We start from the raw sequence: 25,728 nt of genomic DNA on the forward strand, positions 1-25,728 counted from the left end.
GACGCTTCGCTCATAATAGTTCCTATTCTGAAGTATCTTTAAATCCCCCTTCCAAATATACTCTACAAATACGAGGGCTGTCAATAAAGTAACGGTCCTTTTTATTTTTTTCAAAAACTATATGGATTTCATTCATATGTTTTTACGTCAGACATGCTTGAACCCTCGTGCGCATGCGTGAGTTTTTCCACGCCTGTCGGTGACGTCATTCGCCTGTGAGCACTCCTTGTGGGAGGAGTCGTCCAGCCCCTCGTCGGAATTCCTTTGTCTGAGAAGTTGCTGAGAGACTGGCGCTTTGTTTGATCAAAATTTTTTCTAAACCTGTGAGACACATCGAAGTGGACACGGTTCGAAAAATTAAGCTGGTTTTCAGTGAAAATTTTAACGGCTGATGAGAGATTTTGAGGTGATTCTGTCGCTTTAAGGACTTTTCACGGTGCGAGACGTCGCGCAGCGCTCTCAGGCGGCGTCATCAGCCTGTTCAAGCTGAAAACCTCCACATTTCAGGCTCTATTGATCCAGGACGTCGTGAGAGAACAGAGAAGTTTCAGAAGAAGTCGGTTTCAGCATTTTATCCGGATATTCCACTGTTAAAGGAGATTTTTTTAATGAAAGACGTGCGGAAGGGTCCATGCGTCGAGACGCAGCCGCCGCGACGCTCCGCCACAGGAAAAACACCTCTGTTGAAAGCCTTAAGGACAAGTTGGAACATGTCCTGCCTGTTAAACAATTTCTCATATACTCACTCCACTGAAAGCCATCAAAAGCCGCCTGGATTTTAACAAATGGTTATCAACACGGAGGTGTTTTTCCTGTGCCGCCGCACCGCGTCGGCTGCGTCCCGACGCGCGGATCCGTCCGCACGTCTTTCATTAAAAAAATCTCCTTTAACAGTGGAATATCCGGATAAAATGCTGAAACCGACTTCTTCTGAAACGTCTCTGTTCTCTCACGACGTCCTGGATCAATAGAGCCTGAAATGTGGAGGTTTTCAGCTTGAACAGGCTGATGACGCCGCCTGAGAGCGCTGCGAGACGTCTCGCACCGTGAAAAGTCCTTAAAGCGACAGAGTCACCTCAAAATCTCTCATCAGCCGTTAAAATTTTCACTGAAAACCAGCTTAATTTTTCGAACCGTGTCCACTTCGATGTGTCTCACAGGTTTAGAAAAAATTTTGATCAAACAAAGCGCCAGTCTCTCAGCAACTTCTCAGACAAAGGAATTCCGACGAGGGGCTGGACGACTCCTCCCACAAGGAGTGCTCACAGGCGAATGACGTCACCGACAGGCGTGGAAAAACTCACGCATGCGCACGAGGGTTCAAGCATGTCTGATGTTAAAACATATGAATGAAATCCATATAGTTTTTGAAAAAAATAAAAAGGACCGTAACTTTATTGACAGCCCTCGTATATGGACCTGATTGACAACCTGAAATATGTGATGTGGCGGAAAATACTCCAATTTATTTTTGCATAAAATATCCACAGTGTAAGTATAGAACAGAACCACACCATCTTTAGTTATAAAGCACTTTAATAGAACCAAAGCTGACCCAAATGTGCTGTACACTAAAACATACAGTTAAAACATTAAGACATATATTTAAACAAGTTAATAAATAAATATACTGCACACGCACACAAACACATACACACAGACACAATAGTATGCAAATAAACATCTGTTTAAGAAACATAATGAAAATGAGGAGCCTATTATATCTGCCACCTTTCTCACATCTTGTTTGTACAAACTAGGTCATAAATATAAAGAGCAGCAGACAGGAATCAACAGAATAATATAAATGCAGCATGAAACTGACAAATATGATAATTTGAAACAGTGTGATTCTCACTGGACGAGGAGCTCAGCAGGGGGACGAATTAATAAAGATATCATAAAGATATCAATAAATCATTTTTATCCACTAGGGCTATAATCTGAAGATTAACTGAATTTAGATGACATTTGACCTCAAGTGAAACACTGAAGGTCAAGGTCAATCACTTATCCCAGGTAGTGGCTTATAAGCAAGTCCTATCACTATGTGCAGGTCAAATTTGGAGGCAAAATTTTAAAAAAATTGTGACCAGGAAAGTTGTTTAGTTGAATTTAGTGTTTGACCTTCCCATGACCTTGACCATTGATCTTAAGCTTGATCCTTTTGTGTACTGAAAGGTACCGTGCTAGGGCTGCTATCTGTGAAGTTGCAAGAGTCTGTGATGTAAACTGTGTGCGGCACAGTGAGTTAAAGGTGAAAAATGCAACGTTTACTGTTATGTGCCGACGCGGGTTGAGGAGCGGACCTGCGTCTGACTGAACCCAGCGCTAAATAACCAGAAAGCGGTTCCAAAAACAAAACATTTATTTCCCTTTCCGTGCAATAATTGTGTACAACATAATATATAGCTTGTCTGGCGGAGTGAAGGACGGCGCGCTCTCCAGCGCCCAAAGGGATCGAAGCCCCGCGCTTCTGGACTCAAATTCACCGCCAAACACCCCCCAGGTGGACACGACAAACTGACTCTGTGAAGGATAGAAGAGGTGAGGTAAGTCAACAGCTACAACTAATATCCTTCAAAGGCACACGCTATCACCAACACATTTAGGTCTGACTTTAAGCTTTATGTAAATGAGCAGCTTCTCACAACAGGTGGAGGATCATCATTCCGTATGCCACGGCCGTGAGAAGCGAGCTGCACAATTCTCATCAATGTTCAAATATACTGCGTAACAAAATACCAAATTACTATTAACACTTATTCAGACAATCAATCACCTCTGATGTGTGCTGACAGCGTGTGTCCCTCACCCGTCCTCCTTCACAGGCACGATGTGTCAAACCCAGGCGCGGTCCTCAGCATCTCACAAACGAACGTCACAAGGTCGAGTTCCCGGCAATTCTGCTTGAACCACTCATGGCTTAAATGCAGAACGCCATCTAATTATCTGCTTCAGCTGAAAGTCCGTGGACATCCTCCACAAGTGCAGCCAATAATGTTGATGAGGGTGAAGGATTCTTCTGCCAGCACCTTCTCCACAGACAAAAACCAGTTTGCATACCACCTGGAGAGCAAAGAAAAGAAAACAACACAAAAACATCCAGCCAAACCCCCCAACACACAACAGTTTACATTCATTCATTAATCTTCTACCACTTAGTCCAATTAAGGGTTGCAGGGGGCTGGAGCCTATCCCAGCAGTCACAGAGCGCGAGGCGGGTTACACCCAGGACAAGATGCCAGTCTGTCGCAGGGCCACAAATAGACAAACAAACACAGACACACCCATTGTCCATAGGTGTGTGTGCACACCTACGGACAATTTCAAAGATTCCGAACCACGTAACCCGCATGTCTTTGGATGTGAGAGGAAACCGGAGCACCCGGAGGAAACTGGGTGGAAGATAAACTGGGGGGGGGGGGATAAACTGTTACATAGGGTGTAATTAGGTCAGTGAGGTAGAGAGGTGCTAATCAAATCAAATCAAATCAATTTTATTTATATAGCGCCAAATCACAACAAACAGTTGCCCCAAGGCGCTTTATATTGTAAGGCAAAGCCATACAATAATTATGGAAAAACCCCAACGGTAAAAATGACCCCCTGTGAGCAAGCACTTGGCGACAGTGGGAAGGAAAAACTCCCTTTTAACAGGAAGAAACCTCCAGCAGAACCATGATCAGGGAGGGGCAGTCTTCTGCTGGGACTGGTTGGGGCTGAGTGTCTATAGTCTATAGCAGCATAACTAAGGGATGGTTCAGGGTCACCTGATCCAGCCCTAACTATAAGCTTTGGCAAAAAGGAAAGTTTTAAGCCTAATCTTAAAAGTAGAGAGGGTGTCTGTCTCCCTGATCTGAATTGGGAGCTGGTTCCACAGGAGAGGAGCCTGAAAGCTGAAGGCTCTGCCTCCCATTCTACTCTTAAAAACCCTAGGAACTACAAGTAAGCCTGCAGTCTGAGAGCGAAGCGCTCTATTGGGGTGATATGGTACTATGAGGTCCCTAAGATAAGACGGGACCTGATTATTCAAAACCTTATAAGTAAGAAGAAGAATTTTAAATTCTATTCTAGAATTAACAGGAAGCCAATGAAGAGAGGCCAATATGGGTGAGATATGCTCTCTCCTTCTAGTCCCCGTTAGTACTCTAGCTGCAGCATTTTGAATTAACTGAAGGCTTTTCAGGGAGCGTTTAGGACAACCTGATAATAATGAATTACAATAGTCCAGCCTAGAGGAAATAAATGCATGAATTAGTTTTTCAGCATCACTCTGAGACAAGACCTTTCTAATTTTAGAGATATTGCGTAAATGCAAAAAAGCAGTCTTACATATTTGTTTAATATGCGCTTTGAATGACATATCCTGATCAAAAATGACTCCAAGATTTCTCACAGTATTACTAGAGGTCAGGGTAATACCATCCAGAGTAAGGATCTGGTTAGACACCATGTTTCTAAGATTTGTGGGGCCAAGTACAATAACTTCAGTTTTATCTGAGTTTAAAAGCAGGAAATTAGAGGTCATCCATGTCTTTATGTCTGTAAGACAATCCTGCAGTTTAGCTAATTGGTGTGTGTCCTCTGGCTTCATGGATAGATAAAGCTGGGTATCATCTGCGTAACAATGAAAATTTATGCAATACCGTCTAATAATACTGCCTAAGGGAAGCATGTATAAATGTATAAATTACCCCCCAACACCACCTGCACCTAAACATGACAAATGTCAGTAAAGAACTGGACAAGGCTTTGAAATCATGTATTTCGTGACTCAGTACAAAACGTGTGGCCTATGCATTATGCATGGATGCTCTTTGTATGAAAAGGCAAGTGTTTTCACCATGTGTGATGCCTAAATGCATTCCCCCCCACTTTTTTTAATGAACCATCGGGCTAGTAGCCACATAATGTTTTCAGCGGTACTGTAATATTAAGTGTTGTGGTTAATCTTGCACCAAACAACATCAGGGATTGCACAAACATTGTCATAACCCGTCCGTCTGGTGCCTCTGGTGCCCAGCACTGTGTGAGTGGTGGAAGACGTAGGGGCAAGACAGAGAGAGTAATATTTATTTTTAAATATTGATGAATATGGGGGGGGGGGCTTCAGCAGAAAGGGCACTTTTGTCATTTAGGACAAAAGGGAATGTGCTTGAGCACCAGTAGGGGTCTATCAGTTTTTATCTTTCTGGCAAAGGCTGTGAATACTTACGTACACGTGATTTCTTAGTTTTTTATTTTTAATAAATAAGCAAAAATTTTCAAAAAAAAAGAGAAGCTTTTCTCATGTTGTCATTATGGGGTGTTGTGAGTAGAATTTTGAGGGGAAAAAATAATTTACTCCATTTTGGAATAGGCTGTAACATAACAAAATGTGGAAAGGTGTAGCACTGTGAATATTTTCTGGATGCACTGTATCAGACAATCTTTGTTTTTGCTGCTCTTGTTTTTGCTATGAGTCACCACAGGGGGTACAGTATAAATCCACACGATGATTTGACACAGGTTTTGCACTGGATGCCCTTCCTGATACATCACCAGGAAGGGCATCAGTGGCCTGAACCAATGACCTTATGATTGAATCAGGCACACTAAGCACCCCCCCCCCCCCCCTGCTAATTTATACCATCAAATTCAATTAGCTTAGTATTGGAACAGCATTTAATTTAATTCCTGTGTGTTCATTTGAGGCCTCCTCCCTCAGTGACTTAAATTTTGGTCCCAAGCTTCTTATATTTTATATGACAGATCTTGCTCTTGGTACCAAAGATCTTTTAGAGATGCCTTCATAGGATGTAGGGGAGTTGTGGAGATCCAGAATTGTGCTTTGTCAGCCCTGACTTCATTCTTGAGAATTTTTCCTGCTCTTAAAGTCAAGAAGGTGTTGGCTCAACATGTTGGTGCTTAAATACAGCCTTGAGGATGCCAAATAGCACACAAAGGAGATGCACATGTGCTGAACCACACATAATAAGGCACACTAGAAAGAAAGGAAACACGAGTTCAGAGGCAATATATATATATATATATATATATATATAAAATACAGTGCAGTTGTCCTGTCCCCTCTGCAGAAGAGCACCCCCAGAGTGTGATGTTTCCACCCTCATGCTTCACAGTTGGGATGGTTTTCTTGGGGTTGTTCTCATCCTCTAAACATGGTAAGTGGAGTTGATTCCAAAAAGCTCTATTCTGGTCTCATCTGACCACATGACCTTCTCCCATGCCTCCTCTGGATCATCCAGATGGTCACTGGTGAACTTCAAACGGGCCTGGACATGTGCTGGCTTGAGCAGGGGGATCTTGCTGCCCTGCAGGATTTTAAACCATGACAGCATCATGTGTTACTAATGTAATCTTTGTGACTGTGGTCCCAGCTCTCTTCAAGCCATTGACCAGGTCCTCCTGTGTAGTTCTGAGCTTTCTCAGAATCAATTTACCCCACAAAGTGAGATCTTGCATGGAATCCCAGACCGAGGGAGATTGACAGTCATCTTGTGTCGCAGGGTGTTCAAATACTTATTTTCCGCTATATAAATAAAATTGATTTGATTTTGATTTGATATATATATAATAGATTGTTTTCCCATTTAAAAAAAAAGTGGCCTTACTGGGTTTTGCACGTGAACTCTTCATATGTACGTTGGTTGCAGAATCTGTCCAAATAACATGATTTCTTTATGTTTCCTAAAATATAAGGAAATCGTGGTCTATAGATCAACAAATGTACATATTCTTTTTTCCTGAGTGTGGGGAAGCCAGTTCCTCTCCACACCACCTTAAATCCCTGACTCACCCAAGTGTGAGTCAGGGTTTACTGCTGGGTGGACAGGAGGGAGGACATCAAATGCCAGTGCTATTCAGGACTTGGACCAGTGTTCCAACCACTGAGACACCACTTATTATTTACTTACACCTGCGCGCGCGCACACACACATTTTATATTATTTATTATCCTATTTGTTTATATATATTTATAAACATTATATAGATTTTTTCTTACCCCACCCCCCAACCCCCACCAAGCCCCTTTTAAAAAGTCGACTTGAAGTGTATCTTTGCCTGTGATCTGTGCGCTCAGGCCGGCCCAGTCTGTGCGCACATGCTCAGTGGGGACATTTTTGCGCAGAGACACTTTCAGCACTGTGCGCGTGGAAACGAGAGGGAGGGAGAGAGAGAGAGAGAGAGAGAGAGAGAGAGAGAGAGAGAGAGAGAGAGAGAGAGAGAGAGAGAGAGAGAGAGAGAGAGAAGCTGAGCGCACCATCAACTCAAACCAGATGAGACGTCGAGCCGGCTCCGTGCGGGGCAACAGGAGCTAGGCGCACGCCTGTGCGCGCAACTCTGCTTTTATTTTTTGTTTTTGTGACTCAATTTGTCTAAGTCGCAGTGGGTTTTTGCCAGTGATCATGGTGCTGGGGAAGGTCAGGGCTCTGGCTGTCTACTTTGACAGTTTGAATGAGAACAACCTGCCGGTTTTCTCCGGCGGAGACCTGATGTCGGGGCGGGTGGTAGTGGAAGTCACCGGAGATGTGCGCGTAAAAAGCCTGGACATACACGCCAGAGGAGTCGCCAAGGTCCGATGGACAGAGTCCAGGAACGCAGGGGCCAACACGGCTTACACTCAGAACTACACCGAGGAGGTGGAATACTTACACCACTACGACACCTTAATAGGAGAAGAGAGAGGTAAGCAGGAGCAGCATCTTAGTGCAAAGTGAGGGGGGTTAAGCTTTTGACAGAAGTCGATCCGTGACAGAAAACTTTGAAACCGTGTGAAAACACAGCGTCTAAAGTCTGGCTGTGATAGTGGTGCTGATGCAACAGCTGATCGTTGATGCAGCACATTCTTCTGCGAAATGTCAACCATCAAAATCGAGCAAAAATAAACAGAAATGTCTTATTTGAGTGAGATAACAGTGAAAGGAGACCTGGGGCTGTACCAGTGGTTTTGTCCACAACCATCTGGTGGTCACTTCAGGAAAGTTGCAATAGATATTAGATTATAAAAGTAATCAATGAAAATTTTCAAGTAAACCAGAGAGTTTTGCCTTCGAATGCAACATACGTTCATCAACATAAACATGTTTGCAGATGACATTCTGATAAAAGCTTGTGAGCTCTCGGCAACTCCCTTTGTTAGAAGCGGTTCAAACCTGTTCAGAAACTGCCAGGGAGGGATGGAGGGAGGAGGAGGAGGAGGACCGCTCTCTGAGCAGAGTGTTGTGTATACAGAATAAGAACACTGGACACTTTCTACCTGTTATATTTGCAAAACAGAATGTCCAAAAACATTTCATGGAAAACCTCTTAAAGTGAATGTTGCATTACTGCAATACATCAGCTGTTGTCCCCAAATGAAAAATCCTAATATAAAAAAGAAAATCATAACTAGAAACACTTGCATATTTTTACACAGTTTAAAGGTGCTAAATATCTTTTGTTTGGACTGCAACATATTTAAATTATTTTACAAACAAATCAGCACATTTTTTGAAATTATGAAAATGTGAAATTGCTTTATGTTTTCTTCTCATTTTCAATCACATCCGTTCAGTGCTTTCAATATTTTGACGAAAGTTGCAATCACATTTTGTGATTAACTACATGCAAATTTTATCAGCATTGCATTAAAAATGGAAGGAGCTTGAAGCTTAAGAGTTGTATTTTTAGGATCCTCAATATGTACATCATATATTATGCAACATTTCAACTGCAACGTTAAACTATTCAGTAATAAAATTATTACCCCAGTTTCTATTCATATTACCCAATAAAAACAATATTTGTGGATGACCTTATTGCTTAGCAGTGAAGGTTCACAGCCCAATGCAAATTAGCTTATCCATTCTGGTGGTTGTACAAAGGCCATGGTAACTTGCTAACTCTTGCGAGCATGAACTGAACAAATGATGGGAAATTGAAAATGGTTATGTCAGTGTCGAGCGTTTGTACTATTCAGTATTGTTTTACAGCCAAAACCTTATAAAAGTAGACAACATGGCATATGGTTTGCTAGCCACTTCAAAAAATGATTTTTCAACTTTGTCTGGTCGCTGCTAAATTTCTTGTTAAACTGCTGCACCTGAAGGAAATTGTTTAGCATCATGTGTTAGCATGGGCCATACATTGCCCTCACTGCTTTTGGAGGGAAAATGAAGGGAAATATGTGCCAGTGTTATCTGTTAACTATATTAAATGTGCAATTTGGCAACTGTTATTTGAAGGACAAGAGTCTAAAAGAGACACTTGAACCAAATGTAACTGCAATTCGAACACAGACAACCTCCACATCATCATCATCATCATCATCACCATCAAGTGGGTATTATGAGCAGTCAAGGATCCTGTTCCTGTGGAGGACTTTGTTTTTAAATGTGCCGGTCTGTCAAATTACATAAAGTTAAAATGTCAGCAATATGGGCATCAGGGTTGAATCTGTTTAAACTTGGCTGTTCTTGTGTTACATTATTGTATTGATTGTATTGTATCATCTTGTATTATATTAATGGAATATGATTTTGATTATGACTTTTCCCTGTGTGAATATGCTCCAGAATAAAAGTCTGTGACTGTATCAGGTTTGAAGTCTGTCGTTATTTTATTTATGGAAGTTTGTTGAGAGAAGTTCTTCTACCTGGAGTTCACCATTATCACGAAACACGCTGAACCAACCAGCGCCATCCTCGCGTGTCACACACACACACCGCATGGACATAACAGTGTGGGCGGGGCCCTGATGGGGCTGCACCAATAAGTAGCCTGAGCTGTGAATTCGTCTCACGTTTTGTCCAATGACAGCCCGAGTTGTAATGCGTGCGTTGGAGTTTCCAGCAGCAGTAGCAGGAAGAGGAGGGGGAGGAGGAGGCTGCTCAGGCTGGTTCATACCGGTCTGCTCCTGCTTTCTGCCGGTGAATGCCTCGTAGCGCACGCGCCTGCTTCGAGTCCTCGCGCACACGGACAGTCACACCCGAGCCGATTTAGGTGGGGGAAGGAAAACAAACAAAACACACTTACAACAATACCAGCACATATTATATTTTAAAAAAAGTACACAGGCAAGATGAAACAGCGAGCGTTTAAATAGAAAGAGTATGAGGAAGTACACTGAGGTCATCTTGTGTTTCTGTCTGGGTGTGTTACTCAGCTCCACTTACATGTAGGGAAAACACACGTTGCATCAAAACCAAAAGTAAAATATTTCAACATTCAGTCAAACTTAAAAAAAAAAAAAAATTCACACAGGAGAAAAGCTAAAACGGAACTCGAGTGCTAAACATTTGATCATTTTTAGTATGGAATGCTTATATATAATGCTGTATTTCTTACACCTCTTGACGGCAGCAACTCAATTCAAATCAACCTTTATTTCTAAAGCACGTTTAAAACAAACAGCAGTCGACGAAAGTGCTGTACATAATTAAAAATGGGAACCAAGTTACCCCCAGTCGTAAGTAAATGAATTAAGAATAACAATAACATTACAACAGGCAATAAAACAAACAAAAGACAAAGTAAAATAAAGAGTAAAAAGTAGTAGGGAATAATTTAATTTGATTTAATTTATTTATTTACCTAGCGCCAAATCGCAAAAAGCTGCTTCAGGCGCAACACATACTTACCAACTCCTAGAGCAAGCACACAAGCAACAGTGGTAAGGAAAAATTCCCTCTGATGATATTGAGGAAGAAACCTCAAGCAGACCAGACTCAAAGGGGTGACCCTCTGCTTGGGCCATGCTACAGATTACCTATCTAGCAAAAGATGAGAGTTGGTGACCCCCCCCCCCCCCCCCCCCCACACACACACACACTTAGTTTTAGAATTTTCAATGAGACAACAGCAACAAGACATCCCAGATAAGGGAATACATTTTTCAGAATTATTACTTTGTGGATTCCTCTTGTATGAAATTGTTGAACACTGCCTTATATCAAGCAAAATAAACCCAGAATCAACACACATATCCTGTTGATATCCTTTTTTGTAATAACAGTTTCACGGAGAATCACACAAATCATTTTGAGAAATGAAAATGTTAATAAATGCACCATGTTAACTGTGATCTGGATTTTAAACAAGAAATGATCAGGTTCTTGCTCTTGTTAAAATTACATCGAATGTCACTGAGAATGAAACAATTGAATTGTTGAAAGAGTTTGACAGAATAATGTCATTTGTTTTAATGCCACAGCTGCACTGTGTGTAGCATTGGGATTTGTTCATATGGAGTGGGCTGGTGAAACAAAGATGTGGGACATGCTCCCGCTAATAGCTAAATGGCTAGTTCACTCTTTAAAACAATGTGGTATAAGGTTTCACAGGGCTCGAGCCTTGCCCACTTTCAAACTGTCCAACCAAATCAGTCCAGACATCAAAGTAACATGTGACAATTCATGACTACTGTGACTATCTCGTGGTCTATGCTAGCTTGAACGATTGTTACGGTGCAGTTTTCAGGAATGGATGTTGAACTGAAATGTTTGTCTGAATTTTGATCAGTTTCAACTGATATATGCTTCTGCTTTTTATAGCACTTTTTTCCTCACATACCTATGAAATAACAATAAAATAAACCGGTACAAAGGCTAACTGTGCTACGTGCTATCCTGTACAGTATGAGTTAGCATAAAGGAATTAGGTCTGGCCCAGACTGGATTTGGACTGGATCTGTACTTTTTATCTTCCAGATGAGGACTGTCCAGAGGAAGGCCTGACTGTTCTGCACGCAGGCTTACATGAATTTGCATTCAGCTTCAACCTGCCTCAGATGTAAATAGCCGTTCACGCACGCACACACGTTTGCATAAATACAGTAAACACTGAGTCTCACACACAGAGACAACCCACACCGTCCTTCACTTCCTGATGTTCTTTGGTTGACCCCACCTTTCCCCTCCATCAGGGCCCTGGCCACTTCCTTCGAAGGGAAGCATGGCAGTGTGAGGTACTGGGTGAAAGCTGAACTGCACCGTCCATGGATGCTCCCCGTTAAAGTCAAGAAAGAGTTCATTGTGTTTGAACACATCGACATCAACACACCGCTGCTGCTGGTAGGCAAATGCCACACGGTTCATTTATTTTAACCGCCAAAGAACTTTTTAGTAGCAGTTTTAAAATTCCAGTAAATCGACTCAATGCTTTTGAGAACATAATTAAAATGTCACCACATCAATATGTAATCAATCAATCAATCTATCTATCTATCTATCTATCTATCTATCTATCTATCTATCTATCTATCTATCTATCTATCTATCTATTGCGAGATGTATGTCAATATGTAAACTATATATATACAGTATATATATATATATATATATATATATATATATATATATATATATATATATATATATACAGTATATATATATATATATATATATATATATATATATATATACTGTATATATATATATATATACAGTATATATATATATATATATATATATATATATATATATATATATATATATATATATATATATACAGTATATATATATATATATATATATATATATATACACTCAACAAAAATATAAACGCAACACTTTTGGTTTTGCTCCCATTTTGTATGAGATGAACTCAAAGATCTAAAACTTTTTCCACATACACAATATCACCATTTCCCTCAAATATTGTTCACAAACCAGTCTAAATCTGTGATAGTGAGCACTTCTCCTTTGCTGAGATAATCCATCCCACCTCACAGGTGTGCCATATCAAGATGCTGATTAGACACCATGATTAGTGCACAGGTGTGCCTTAGACTGCCCACAATAATATATATATATATATATATATATATATATATATATATATATATATATATATATATATATATATATATATATATATATATATATATATCAGTGGTAATATTTAAAGGGTTACTGTTTGGTCTTGAGAATATTTCACCCAGTTTCAGGGAGAATTAATTAAAACATTTTGAATAGTGTCAATATGTTACATAAATAATAAATGAATAATAAGATTCCACATCTGCACATTTATCAAACCACAATGGCTCACTTTTTACCTTTTGAAAGATTAAAAAAAAATTTTATAAACTGACATCATATTACAGTGTAAATAATAGCTCAAAATTAACCCGCTCAATTTAACTGAGCGGGTTATTTCCTGCCCCTGATAAGATGCCAACAAGTTTCTCTGAGAATAAAAGATACAGTACAACAAGGAAAATCACCTGAGTTTCATGATATACCACTAAAAGTGTTTTGAGAAATTCTTTGAATGTTGAGAAATTCTCGTTATCACTGTGTAAATAAAAGGTTAAATAAATCATTCAATCCAGAATCCACTTTCAGATCCTCCTCCCAGTTTCAGGGGTTGTTGTTTGACCTCATTTTTGATCAGGATATGTCATTCAAAGCGCATATTAAACAAATGTGTAGGACTGCTTTTTTGCATTTATGCAATATCTCTAAAATCAGAAAGGTCTTGTCTCAGAGTGATGCTGAAAAACTAATTCATGCATTTATTTCCTCTAGGCTGGACTATTGTAATTCATTATTATCAGGTTGTCCTTCCTGTTAATTCTAGAATAGAATTTAAAATTCTTCTTCTTACTTATAAGGTTTTGAATAATCAGGTCCCATCTTATCTTAGGGACCTCATAGTACCATATCACCCCAATAGAGCGCTTCGCTCTCAGACTGCAGGCTTACTTGTAGTTCCTAGGGTTTGTAAGAGTAGAATGGGAGGCAGAGCTTTCAGCTTTCAGGCTCCTCTCCTGTGGAACCAGCTCCCAATTCAGATCAGGGAGACAGACACCCTCTCTACTTTTAAGATTAGACTTAAAACTTTCCTTTTTGCTAAAGCTTATAGTTAGGGCTGGATCAGGTGACCCTGAACCATCCCTTAGTTATGCTGCTATAGACGTAGACTGCTGGGGGGTTCCCATGATGCACTGTTTCTTTCTCTTTTTGCTCTGTATGCACCACTCTGCATTTAATCATTAGTGAACGATCTCTGCTCCCCTCCACAGCATGTCTTTTTCCTGGTTCTCTCCCTCAGCCCCAACCAGTCCCAGCAGAAGACTGCCCCTCCCTGAGCCTGGTTCTGCTGGAGGTTTCTTCCTGTTAAAAGGGAGTTTTTCCTTCCCACTGTAGCCAAGTGCTTGCTCACAGGGGGTCGTTTTGACCGTTGGGGTTTTACATAATTATTGTATGGCCTTGCCTTACAATATAAAGCGCCTTGGGGCAACTGTTTGTTGTGATTTGGCGCTATATAAAAAAATTGATTGATTGAATTGATTGATTGACCTCGGGAACATTCCAACAAGTTTCGCAGAGAATGACAAAATATTTTTTAGAAACTGAAAGAATGGTTGAGAAATGCCTCATTTCACCTGCACCCGGAACTGTGGCAACACCAACACCAACACTTGTGTGTGAACAGGCTCCCCAGGCTGGAACCAAGGAGAAGACCCTGTGTTGCTGGTTTTGTGCTTCAGGTCCAATCTCTCTTAGTGCCAAGATAGAACGGAAGGGCTACACACCAGGTTAGCCACACCTCCATTTAAATCTTTAGGACTGTAAATTTCAGGAATCTCATCCATCTGACACTCTCTGTCCTCCCCTTCCAAGGTGAGTCCATCCAGATCTTTGCCGAAGTGGAGAACTGTTCGTCCCGTGTTGTGGTGCCCAAGGCTGCGCTCTATCAGACCCAGACCTTCTTTGCGAAGGGCAAGGGCAAGCAGTTCCAGCAGCTGGTGTCCAACGTGCGTGGTGACCCTCTGCCGCAGGGCAAAAGCCAGAGTTGGGAGGGAAAGATGCTCAAGATACCTCCCGTGTCCCCCTCCATCCTGGACTGCCCCATCATCCGAGTGGAATACGACCTCGTGGTGAGTCTGCAAGTGCTTTGATGAAACTCTAAGATAATAAAGTCAATTTATTTTGCTTGGGGCAGGATTTTATTTATTGTTTTCCCCTCAGTGAAAGTAAATGTGATGGAACCGTGATGAAGCTTCAGGCAGCTCTATAATTTATACGGAAATGTTGCATTTGATCATATTTTTTGATCATCTGTGTCAAGAAAAAACATAATTTTGCAATGTCCACAAAAGTTTGTTTTAAATATTCCAGTAAACAAAGTTATCACATCACAAATCCCATTTTCAAATGAATGAATGAATGAATTAAAACAAGAAGGTGCATTCAGTGGATGCAAAATCTGCACATCACGAGTTTGACACATAGTTACGCAAATTAGTCTTGTTTTTCTACGTTTAATCCTTATTGACTTAAACTATTTGAGTTAAACAGTTTTGACCTCAAGAGTGCTTTTTCAAGGTCAATATGTGACTTCATATGTGCAATTTCTTAAACGAGCTCTTCTAAATGCCCCTATATGTAAGTATTTGGCCCACATTTTGACCTTGGACTGTGACCTTGACTTTTAACCAGTTTTTCTCAAAATCAGATCCCTTTTTGTTTTGTTTACCCTCAGTGATTCCACTAAGTTTGGTCCAAACCACATTAAAACTCTTCTAGTTATTTTGTTCAAAATTGAGGGGACAGAAAATATGCAACACTGTGCGTGTGTGCAAATTATTTGCATGTGTACTGCTCACTACACAACAAAGCAAAACAGCTGCCAGTGAGCTCTCAGTAATAAATGCAACTTTATTTTCATAGGCACATCGGCCCATAAGTATTTGGGCAGCGGCACTAATTTTTCTTTTTTTTTGTACACCACCACAGTGGAGTTGAAATAAAACAGTCAAGATGAGCTTGTTGTATAAATTATTAGCTTTAATTAAGTTGATAAAAATATTGGAAATACATTTTACAAATTATTTCCATTACATACAGCCATAGAAGCCTATAATTCCTTCAGATGTGGGTTCCTTGGTGGCTTCCCTCACTCGTCCCCTCCTTGCACAAACATTTGAGATAGATTTACCATACAGTGCCAAACTGCTTGTATTCGTATTCTTGTCTCTTTCTACCAGCTACATTTTAGCATCAAGTATAGGTGAAAGAAATCTCTTTCATGTTAGAGTAATGCTTTGCAACATTTCATTTTTTGTTCTTTTCTGTGCAGGTGTATGTGGATGTTCCTGGTGGCTTGAATTTGTCTCTGTCATTGCCGTTGGTAATAGGGACCATACCTCTCCACGCCTGTGCGACACGGACATCCAGCATTAGCAGTAACTGCAGCACTTTGAACTGGCTGGGCCTGCAAGACACTCCTGAGGGTACGAAAACACATGCAAAGAGGTTTTTTCTTAAAAAAGAAAAACACATGCATAGGGGACAAAATGTTCTCTTACTCTCCTCTGCTTCGATTACTCTTGCAGCACCCCCCCAGCTACAGCGCTCTGGCAATATCAGAGTGCGACAGGCAGGACTGCCTGCAGGGCAGCGGGGAGGGGGAGGACCACACATCTCTGCTGACATACATCACAGAGTTCAGATATCTGCCCCCGCCACTCTACTCAGAGGTACACACACACACACACACACACAATCACCGGTAGGTCAGAAAGTCATTTCCCACAGAGGAGGATGGAGGTCATGCGATCAGCGTGTGCGCGGAAACTCAAAACGCAGAATATATGGAAGAATGATCCACAGGTCAATGCTAAGACAACTCAATTTTATTATTAGAAGTTTTTATCATCTTTATGTAGCTTTGTGAGACTGACTTTCCCTGTTATCTCTTTATTGTTTTTTCAAGAAATGGCTTTACGATGTCACAAAGGGCTTTCAAAGTTTGAACTTTAATGTTTCAGGTGGAATATTGAGGAGGAGCTTTAGTTTTAGAAGGTTTAGGTTGAACTGCTTCACCTCAGGGAGCTTTGGTGGACAGCCTTTAAATGCTCTTGCGCTGTGCACTTCAGATTGTGCACTGTAGATTGTCAGGGTAGGGCCCTCGCTATTACTGTTGAGTTTCACAGAAATAATATCAACTTTCTTAAGAATGCAGTTACACTGACCGGGACATAAATTATTTAATAATCAATTTCTGTTCCCGTATTGGAACTGCTCGTGTGTGTGCCTGTCTGTCTGTCTGTCCATATGCACCTCAGTCTCAGGGACCACTGATTGGATTACCATCAGTGTTTGGTATTTATTGATGTTTGGAGTGAACATGTGCCTGATGTCCATCTTTAAAAATAAAATTTAAAAAATAGATCAACAGCACACCACCAACTGTTTAACCACCTGAGCAACCATTCTGTGTGACGTCAGCACTGTTTACTAATGTGCATCATAATATAATAATTATATCAACTTATATTGATAAAACATTCAAATTTCACACCTGCACTTTTGATGTGGACATTTACTGCCCCCTACTGGTTGTTTGGAGATCATGTCATTTGATGGCCCTTACTGATTGGTCGAGGCGCCCACTGCAGGATACACGGGTCTAGTCTGGTTTGCTTGTTTTATATTTTTTATTTGTTGAAATTACAGAAAACAGCAACATAAAGCAACTAGGTACTTGTATCTGTGGGCAAAAAGACAGTAACAGCTACTGCAATCCGACATGTGACCCCAATGACCTTGACCTTCACCCAAGTGATTGACGTTGGACTGACCTTGCCATGGGAAATTCTTTACATTGACCTTTGCAAAAATTATTATTATTATTATTATTATTATTATTATTATTATTATTATTATTATTATTATTATTATTATTATTATTGCAACTTAGGGGTCAACCTTCATTGAAATTGGCATGAAAGACAACAATTCTGACCTTTGACCCCCAATGATTGAGCTTTGGTATATGTGTGTCAACTTTGAGGACATATTGAAAATCAGTCAAACTTACCTTGGAGCTCAAATTTGGAGCTTTGACCCCAATGACCTTGACCTTTGCCACAATAAACCCCTTAAGCAGGAACCTCTAATTTCCTGCTTTTAAACTCAGATAAAACTGAAGTTATTGTACTTGGCCCCACAAATCTTAGAAACATGGTGTCTAACCAGATCCTTACTCTGGATGGCATTACCCTGACCTCTAGTAATACTGTGAGAAATCTTGGAGTCATTTTTGATCAGGATATGTCATTCAAAGCGCATATTAAACAAATATGTAGGACTGCTTTTTTGCATTTATGCAATATCTCTAAAATTAGAAAGGTCTTGTCTCAGAGTGATGCTGAAAAACTAATTCATACATTTATTTCCTGTAGGCTGGACTATTGTCATTCATTATTATCAGATTGTCCTAAAAGTTCCCTAAAAAGCCTTCAGTTAATTCAAAATGCTGCAGCTAGAGTACTGACGGGGACTAGAAGGAGAGAGCATATCTCACCCATATTGGCCTCTCTTCATTGGCTTCCTGTTAATTCTAGAATAGAATTTAAAATTCTTCTTCTTACTTATAAGGTTTTGAATAATCAGGTCCCATCTTATCTTAGGGACCTCATAGTACCATATCACCCCAATAGAGCGCTTCGCTCTCAGACTGCAGCTTACTTGTAGTTCCTAGGGTTTGTAAGAGTAGAATGGGAGGCAGAGCCTTCAGCTTTCAGGCTCCTCTCCTCTGGAACCAGCTCCCAATTCAGATCAGGGAGACAGACACCCTCTCTACTTTTAAGATTAGGCTTAAAACTTTCCTTTTTGCTAAAGCTTATAGTTAGGGCTGGATCAGGTGACCCTGAACCATCCCTTAGTTATGCTGCTATAGACTTAGACTGCTGGGGGGTTCCCATGATGCACTGAGTGTTTCTTTCTCTTTTTGCTCTGTATGCACCACTCTGCATTTAATCATTAGTGATCGATCTCTGCTCCCCTCCACAGCATGTCTTTTTCCTGGCTCTCTCCCTCAGCCCCAACCAGTCCCAGCAGAAGACTGCCCCTCCCTGAGCCTGGTTCTGCTGGAGGATTCTTCCTGTTAAAAGGGAGTTTTTCCTTCTCACTGTCGCCAAGTGCTTGCTCACAGGGGGGTCGTTTTGACCGTTGGGGTTTTTACGTAATTATTGTATGGCCTTGCCTTACAATATAAAGCGCCTTGGGGCAACTGTTTGTTGTGATTTGGCGCTATATAAATAAAATTGATTGATTGATTGATTGATTAAAGGGCAATTCTGGGCAAACATATGTGCACACAGAAAGTTTGTTGGAAACTGGACCGAGCACCTCAGAAGAGTCGTGGGACAAACAAACAAACGTTTCTCATATCTAGTATGATGTTGTTATTATGTTTTTTTGTGCGTCATACGATTAGGTGTAAGTGGTACTGCACAATATCTTTACTACATTTCCCAGTAAAAACAGCACATTGTAGGACAGCTGTTTATTTACTGTTGCTGAATTTCATCTAAAATGTTGTATTTTTAAACAATAGAACTTTTATATCAGGACACTTGACAGCTGGATTACTACCAACACAGTAACTAATAACCATTTAATATCCTGTCATGTCCTGAAGGTTTGGATCTCAGTCATTCCACCTTGAACACGTCATTCCACCAATTACTGGCAGCCGTGTTTGTTTTGACCAAAAATAACTTTGTCACGCAAGCACTACATTTTCCTGCTCGACAAGAACTTGTTTATCACTTATTAAAGGGTGATTTCCGCAGTTCCAAATTGCTGCCACATTTCCTATATGTGCATCTTTTCCTCACGCTTTTGGAAAGGACAAAGACGTGAGGAAAAAAAAAAAAAGAACTGCAAGGGAAAACACACACAAGGACAGAGGAAACTCTTATTCAAGCAAACAGAACGTTCTGTATTCCCAGACGTCACGTGACATCATGTGCAGTCGTCCGTCTGCATCAGATGTTTGAACCGGCACCTAAATGCTCTGCAGGGGCTGCTGTTGCTTTTTTTTTTGTAATGCACAAATGGCCAAAAATAATAACATCTGTATTTATCATATTTATCTTTGCGAATATGCAAACGTGTGCACGCACAGAATGCAAATACTGTATGTTACTGTATGCACTATGAATGCATCACTCATCAAAAAACATTCAACATGCACTATTTGTACAGTAGTGTTCAGAATAATAGTAGTGCTATGTGACTAAAAAGATTAATCCAGGTTTTGAGTATATTTTTTATTGTTACATGGGAAACAAGGTACCAGTAGATTCTCACAAATCCAACAAGACCAAGCATTCATGATATGCACACTCTTAAGGCTATGAAATTGGGGTATTAGTAAAAAAAAAAGTAGAAAAGGGGCTGTTCACAATAATAGTAGTGTGGCATTCAGTCAGTGAGTTCGTCAATTTTGTGGAACAAACAGGTGTGAATCAGGTGTCCCCTATTTAAGGATGAAGCCAGCACGTGTTGAACATGCTTTTCTCTTTGAAAGCCTGAGGAAAATGGGACGTTCAAGACATTGTTCAGAAGAACAGCGTAGTTTGATTAAAAGTTGATTGGAGAGGGGAAAACTTATACGCAGGTGCAAAAAATTATAGGCTGTTCATCTACAATGATCTCCAATGCTTTAAAATGGACAAAAAAAACAAACAAAAAAAAAAAACACGCGTGGAGAAAACAGAAAACAACCATCAAAATGGATAGAAGAATAACCAGAATGGCAAAGGCTCACCCATTGATCAGCTCCAGGATGATCAAAGACAGTCTGGAGTTACCTGTAAGTGCTGTGACAGTTAGAAGACGCCTGTGTGAAGCTAATTTATTTGCAAGAATCCCCCGCAAAGTCCCTCTGTTAAATAAAAGATGTGCAGAAGAAGGTACAATTTGCCAAAGAACACATCAACTGGCCTAAAGAGAAATGTGAAATTGTTCTTTTTGGGTCCAAGGGCCGCAAACAGTTGTGAGACGACCCCCAAACTCTGAATTCAAGCCACAGTTCACAGTGAAGACAGTGAAGCATGGTGGTGCAAACATCATGATATGGGCATGTTTCTCCTACTATGGTGTTGGGCCTATATATCGCATACCAGGTATCATGGATCAGTTTAGATATGTCAAAATACTTGAAGAGGTCATGTTGCCTTATGCTGAAGAGGACATGCCCTTGAAATGGGTGTTTCAACAAGACAATGACCCCAAGCACACTAGTAAACAAGCAAAACCTTGGTTCCAAACCAACAAAATTAATGCCTCGCAGATGTGAAGAAATCACTATACTAGTTTAGTGATTCACAGGATTGCTAAAAAAGTAGTTTGAACATAATAGTTTTGAGTTTGTAGCATCAACAGCAGATGCTACTATTATTGTGAACACCCCCTTTTCTACTTTTTTTTTACTAACAGCCCAATTTCATAGCCTTAAGAGTGTGCATATCATGAATGCTTGGTCTTGTTGGATTTGTGAGAATCTACTGAATCTACTGGTACCTTGTTTCCCATGTAACAATAAGAAATATACTCAAAACCTGGATTAATCTTTTTAGTCACATAGCACTACTATTATTCAGAACACTACTGTATGTGCATTTTGGGGTTTAATTTTAATTATTTATTTTGATCTATAGTGCACAGTCTAAAGTGTTTGGTGCAGCACAGCTAAGACCAACTCCACTTTCCTATTTGCACAGCATCTAAATGCAATCTGAATGCAAAGTGAGTCACAGTGTGAAAAGGGCTCATATTTACTCAGTCATGAGGCTGCAACATGAATTAAACCAATCAGACTGTCAGCTGTTGCTCCCTTTTAGAGCTGGAACCTGACAGTGGATTCAGTAGGTGACAGAAGTGAGAGGTTTTCTGATGGTATAACAGACATTTCTCAACATTACACCCAATGAGCCAAAATTTCACATATTCTGGAGAAATGCTGGTTTCTCAGAATGCTAAAGATGGAGAACCACACCTTTCTTTGTGTGTATCTCAGCAGTCAAGAAGCCTAGATGGATGATCTAAAGCATATTGATCGGTAAAATACCGTGAATCCAGAAAGTATTCACAGCACTTCACTTCTTCCACATATTGTTATGTCACAGCCTTATTCCAAAATGGAGAAAATTCTTTTCTTTTCCCTCAAAATTCTACTCACAACACCCCTTAATGACAACATGAAAAAAGCTTTTTTGTTTTGAAAAATTTTGCTTATTTATTAAAAAAAGAAAAAACAAAACTAAGTAATTACCTGTACGTAAGTATTCACATTCTTTGCTCAGTACTTTGTTGACACACCTTTGGCAGCAATTACAGCCTCAAGTCTTCTTGAATATGATGCCAGAAGTTTGTCGCACCTATCTTTGGGTAGTTTTGTCCATTCCTCTTTGCAGCACCTCTCAAGCTCCATCAGGTTGGATGGGAAGCATCGGTCCACAGCCATTTTCAGATCTCTCCAGAGATGTTCAATCAGATTCAGGTCTGGGCTCTGGCTGGGCCACTCAAGGACATTCACAGAGTTGTCCTGAAGCCACTCCTTTGATATCTTGGCTGTGTGCTTAGGGTCATTGTCCTGCTGTAAGATGAACTGTCAAGAGCACTCTGGAGCAGGTTTTCATCCTGGATGTCTCTGTACATTGCTGCATTCATCTTTCCCTCAATCCTGACTAGTCTCCCAGTTCCTGCTGCTGACAAACATCCCCACAGCATGATGCTGCCACCACAATGCTTCACTGTAGGGGTGGTGCCTGGTTTCCTCCAAACATCATGCCCAAACTCACGCCAAAGAGTTCAATCTTTGTCTCATCAGACCAGAGGATTTTGTTTCTCATGGTCAGAGTCCTTCAGGTGCCTTTTGGCAAACTCCAGGTGGGCTGCAATGTACCTTTTACTGAGGAATGGCTTCCATCTGGTCACTCTACCATACAGGCCTTATTGGTGGATTGCTGCAGAGATGGTTGTCCTTCTGGAAGGTTCTTCTCTCTCTACAGAAGAATGCTGGAGCTGTGACAGAGTGACCATCGGTTCTTGGTCACGTCCCTGACTAAGGCTCTTTTCCTCCGTTGACTCAGTTTAAACAGGTGGCCAGCTCTAGGAAGAGTCCAGGGTGTCCAAACTTCTTCCATTTATGGATGATGGTGGCCACTGTGCTCACTGGGACCTTCAAAACAACAGAAATGTTTCTGCTACCCTCCCCAGATTGCTGTCTCAAGACAATCCTGTCTCAGAGTTCTACAGACAATTCCTTTGACTTCATGCTTGGTCTGTGCTCTGACATGCACTATCAACTGTGGGACCTTATACTCGTATGTAGAAAGGTGTGTGTCTTTCCAAGTCAGGTCCAATCAACTGAATTTACCTCAGGTGGACTCCAATTAAGCTGTAGAAACATCTCAAGGATGATCAAATCAAATCAATTTTATTTATATAGCGCCAAATCACAACAAACAGTCGCCCCAAGGCGCTTTATATTGTAAGGCAAAAGCCATACAATAATTACAGAAAAATCAGTGTAAACAGGATGCACCTGAGTTCAAATTTGAGCTTCATGGCAAAGACTGTGAATACTTATGTACATGTGATTTAAAAAAAAAAAAATTACAAACATGTAAAAAGAAAAAAACGTTTTGTCACATTGTCATTATGGGGTGTTATGAGTAGAATTTTGAGGGTAAAAAAAAAACAATTTCATCCATTTTGGAATAAGGCTGTAACATAAAATGTGAAAAAGTGAAGTGCTGTGAATACTTTCCGCATGCACTGTATATGTGATTAATTGGTATGAATGACTTCATAATGAAGTCATCCATCGCCAAAGTGCCACTACAGACGTGTGTATATTTAGTTGTACATTTATATTGTGATGTGCATCAACTCTCTGATGTCTTTCATTTATTTTAGTTTTCAATTCAGTTTCATTGAAGTTTAATGCGTGATGATAAGGAGGGTGTGAGTGCAGATGTGCTTCCATCTGTGCACAAGTGGAGTGTGCACACGTGCATGTGTGTGTCTTGTGATCCCGCCTGCCTATGGAGTATTTAAATACTGGCTCTTATAAATGTTAGAAAAACTTGAGAGCAGGTTTTTTTTTCTCATCTGTGGCACAGTCTCTTTCTGTTGCCTTGTGATAGCAGTGCACAAGCACTGCGCACGACCACGCCTCAGTTTAACACCAACACGTCTGTGGCTGTACAACTGGTCGCGAGTACATTTGCTACTTAAACACAGTGGGCGCTGTGCTTGAAAATGACAAATATGGTTTATTTGAAATTATGTTCAGTTGACAATAATAAAAAGATAACTACATAAAATTGTGTGCCAAGAAACAAGAAACACAATAACACAACTTTAAAAGTATGTCAGAGTTGATCACCATGTGATTATGAACATTTTCATTGATGAACAGACAAACAGAGCATTAACTCCTCACCATCAGGGGGCAGTGTTTGGTGAAGAGTGTCTGTCTGTCTGTGAACGCCACATAAAAGCGCCACATGATGAACCTCTCTCGTGTGTCTGTGTGACCCCTCTCAGGTTGACCCTTACCCGGATCCAGTGGAAGGGTGCGAGGCAGCAGACGTCAGGAGACCTGAGGCATGTCCATCCCGCTGAGGAGCACTCGGGACCTCAGACGTCGTCTGAACCAACAACCTCTGTGGCTCAGGATACTGTCCTCTCACGGATGATATACCGCGATAAATACGGCTGAGCGGGGTACGACAACTGGGAGAGCATTCAGGGACCATGACGTATGGACCAGGGATTTCAAGCCATGCTCGATCCTTTCCATTTGATGCTCAAGACGAGGCAAAAAAATAAAAATCTGATACCACTGAATGACTCTGTCAAGGCCGGAGCAAAAGGACAACATCATGCGTGGTCAGAGAGAAGTCGACCTGCCTCTTGTTGAATTTTGCACATACCGTAATTACTGTTTTCTACACTGCAGATCGCCACAGTATATGTGTACGCTAGAGTCTGTCTGCAGATTGAAACCATATCCTACTCTTTCATATAAAAGGCACATTTATGGAAACGACAGCTATCTTCAGCTAAATGATAGCTTGAGCTTGAGGTTAAGCTTGACTGTGGGCTGCAGGGGGCGCTGTCTGTAACTCCGTATGTGGACGTGTGTATGAATGTGTGAGTGTGTGTCAGTTGATCCACACAAGACCAAATCACAACACAAGTCACCCAAAGGTGAAGAAACAGAAGAAACCTCAAGCAGACCAGGGGGTGGCCATCTGCTTTGGCCATACTATCAACGACAAAATAAACACTGTAAAAGAAAGCTTAACAAGGCATCGTCACACATGCAAAGACAGACATGCTGCAGGTAAAGAAACAAAGTCCAGTGGTCACAAGAACCGACGGCTCAGAAAATAAAACATCCAAACGGAGTTTAGTCAGAGAAGAGATGTTCCACAGAATTTGTCCATTAGATGCTTCCAGAAGTTCTCAGCATGCTCTGGATTTCCAAAGTGTGTATTCATGTTTGTGTATGTGCATGTGTGTACATGTGTGTGTGCATGAGTACCGGTTTATTTGACCAGGACGATACACACACGGGGTCTAGACTTAAGCACAACTCCGACCAAGAGTACATGTCGCCTGTTGATTTTTGAACTAAAGTTTTTATTGCTGCAGATTTTCCAGACGTAAAATGTTCTAAAAAAAAAAAAGGAAAAATGTTTACAGATAAAATAAATCAAATTGAGAATGTTGTTCAAATGCAACTTCTTCCACCGAAAACCAAGTGCAATATATTTTTGTATTTGTGATTTTTTTTTTTTTTTTTGCACTAGTTTTTCATATACTCTGTTGCTGTTTATTCCACTTCAGTGCATTATTTTATTGTTAATATCTTATTGCTGTCATGATCAACTTTTGATAAAATAAAGATTTATTTTATAAAATAATG

At 40.6% G+C, this 25,728-nt stretch overlaps 1 protein-coding gene across 1 annotated transcript; it reads left to right on the top strand.

The window, feature by feature from the left end:
- Positions 1-7,266: 7,266 nt before the first annotated feature.
- LOC117528963 (arrestin domain-containing protein 3-like) lies at positions 7,267-25,511 on the top strand. The gene is made up of 8 exons (XM_034191625.1): positions 7,267-7,692; positions 11,694-11,775; positions 11,909-12,056; positions 14,425-14,527; positions 14,613-14,869; positions 16,072-16,225; positions 16,328-16,471; positions 24,342-25,511. Exons 1-8 carry the CDS (start codon positions 7,413-7,415, stop codon positions 24,344-24,346), a joined length of 1,173 nt encoding a protein of 390 aa, XP_034047516.1. The 5' UTR covers positions 7,267-7,412; the 3' UTR covers positions 24,347-25,511.
- The last annotated feature ends 217 nt before the right edge of the window (positions 25,512-25,728 follow it).

This window comes from Thalassophryne amazonica, chromosome 17 (genome assembly GCF_902500255.1).
Source record: "Thalassophryne amazonica chromosome 17, fThaAma1.1, whole genome shotgun sequence".
NCBI classification, from domain to species: Eukaryota; Metazoa; Chordata; class Actinopteri; order Batrachoidiformes; family Batrachoididae; genus Thalassophryne; species Thalassophryne amazonica.

What these genes read in the sequence shown, in the direction of transcription:
- LOC117528963 (XM_034191625.1), top strand. Translation starts at nt 7,413, where the DNA reads ATGGTGCTGGGGAAGGTCAGGGCTCTGGCTGTCTACTTTGACAGTTTG. An exon ending in AGCTTCAACCTGCCTCAGAT is followed by an intron (nt 11,776 to 11,908) that starts GTAAATAGCCGT and finishes CCCCTCCATCAG; the next exon opens with GGCCCTGGCCACTTCCTTCG. An exon ending in ACGGAAGGGCTACACACCAG is followed by an intron (nt 14,528 to 14,612) that starts GTTAGCCACACC and finishes TCCCCTTCCAAG; the next exon opens with GTGAGTCCATCCAGATCTTT.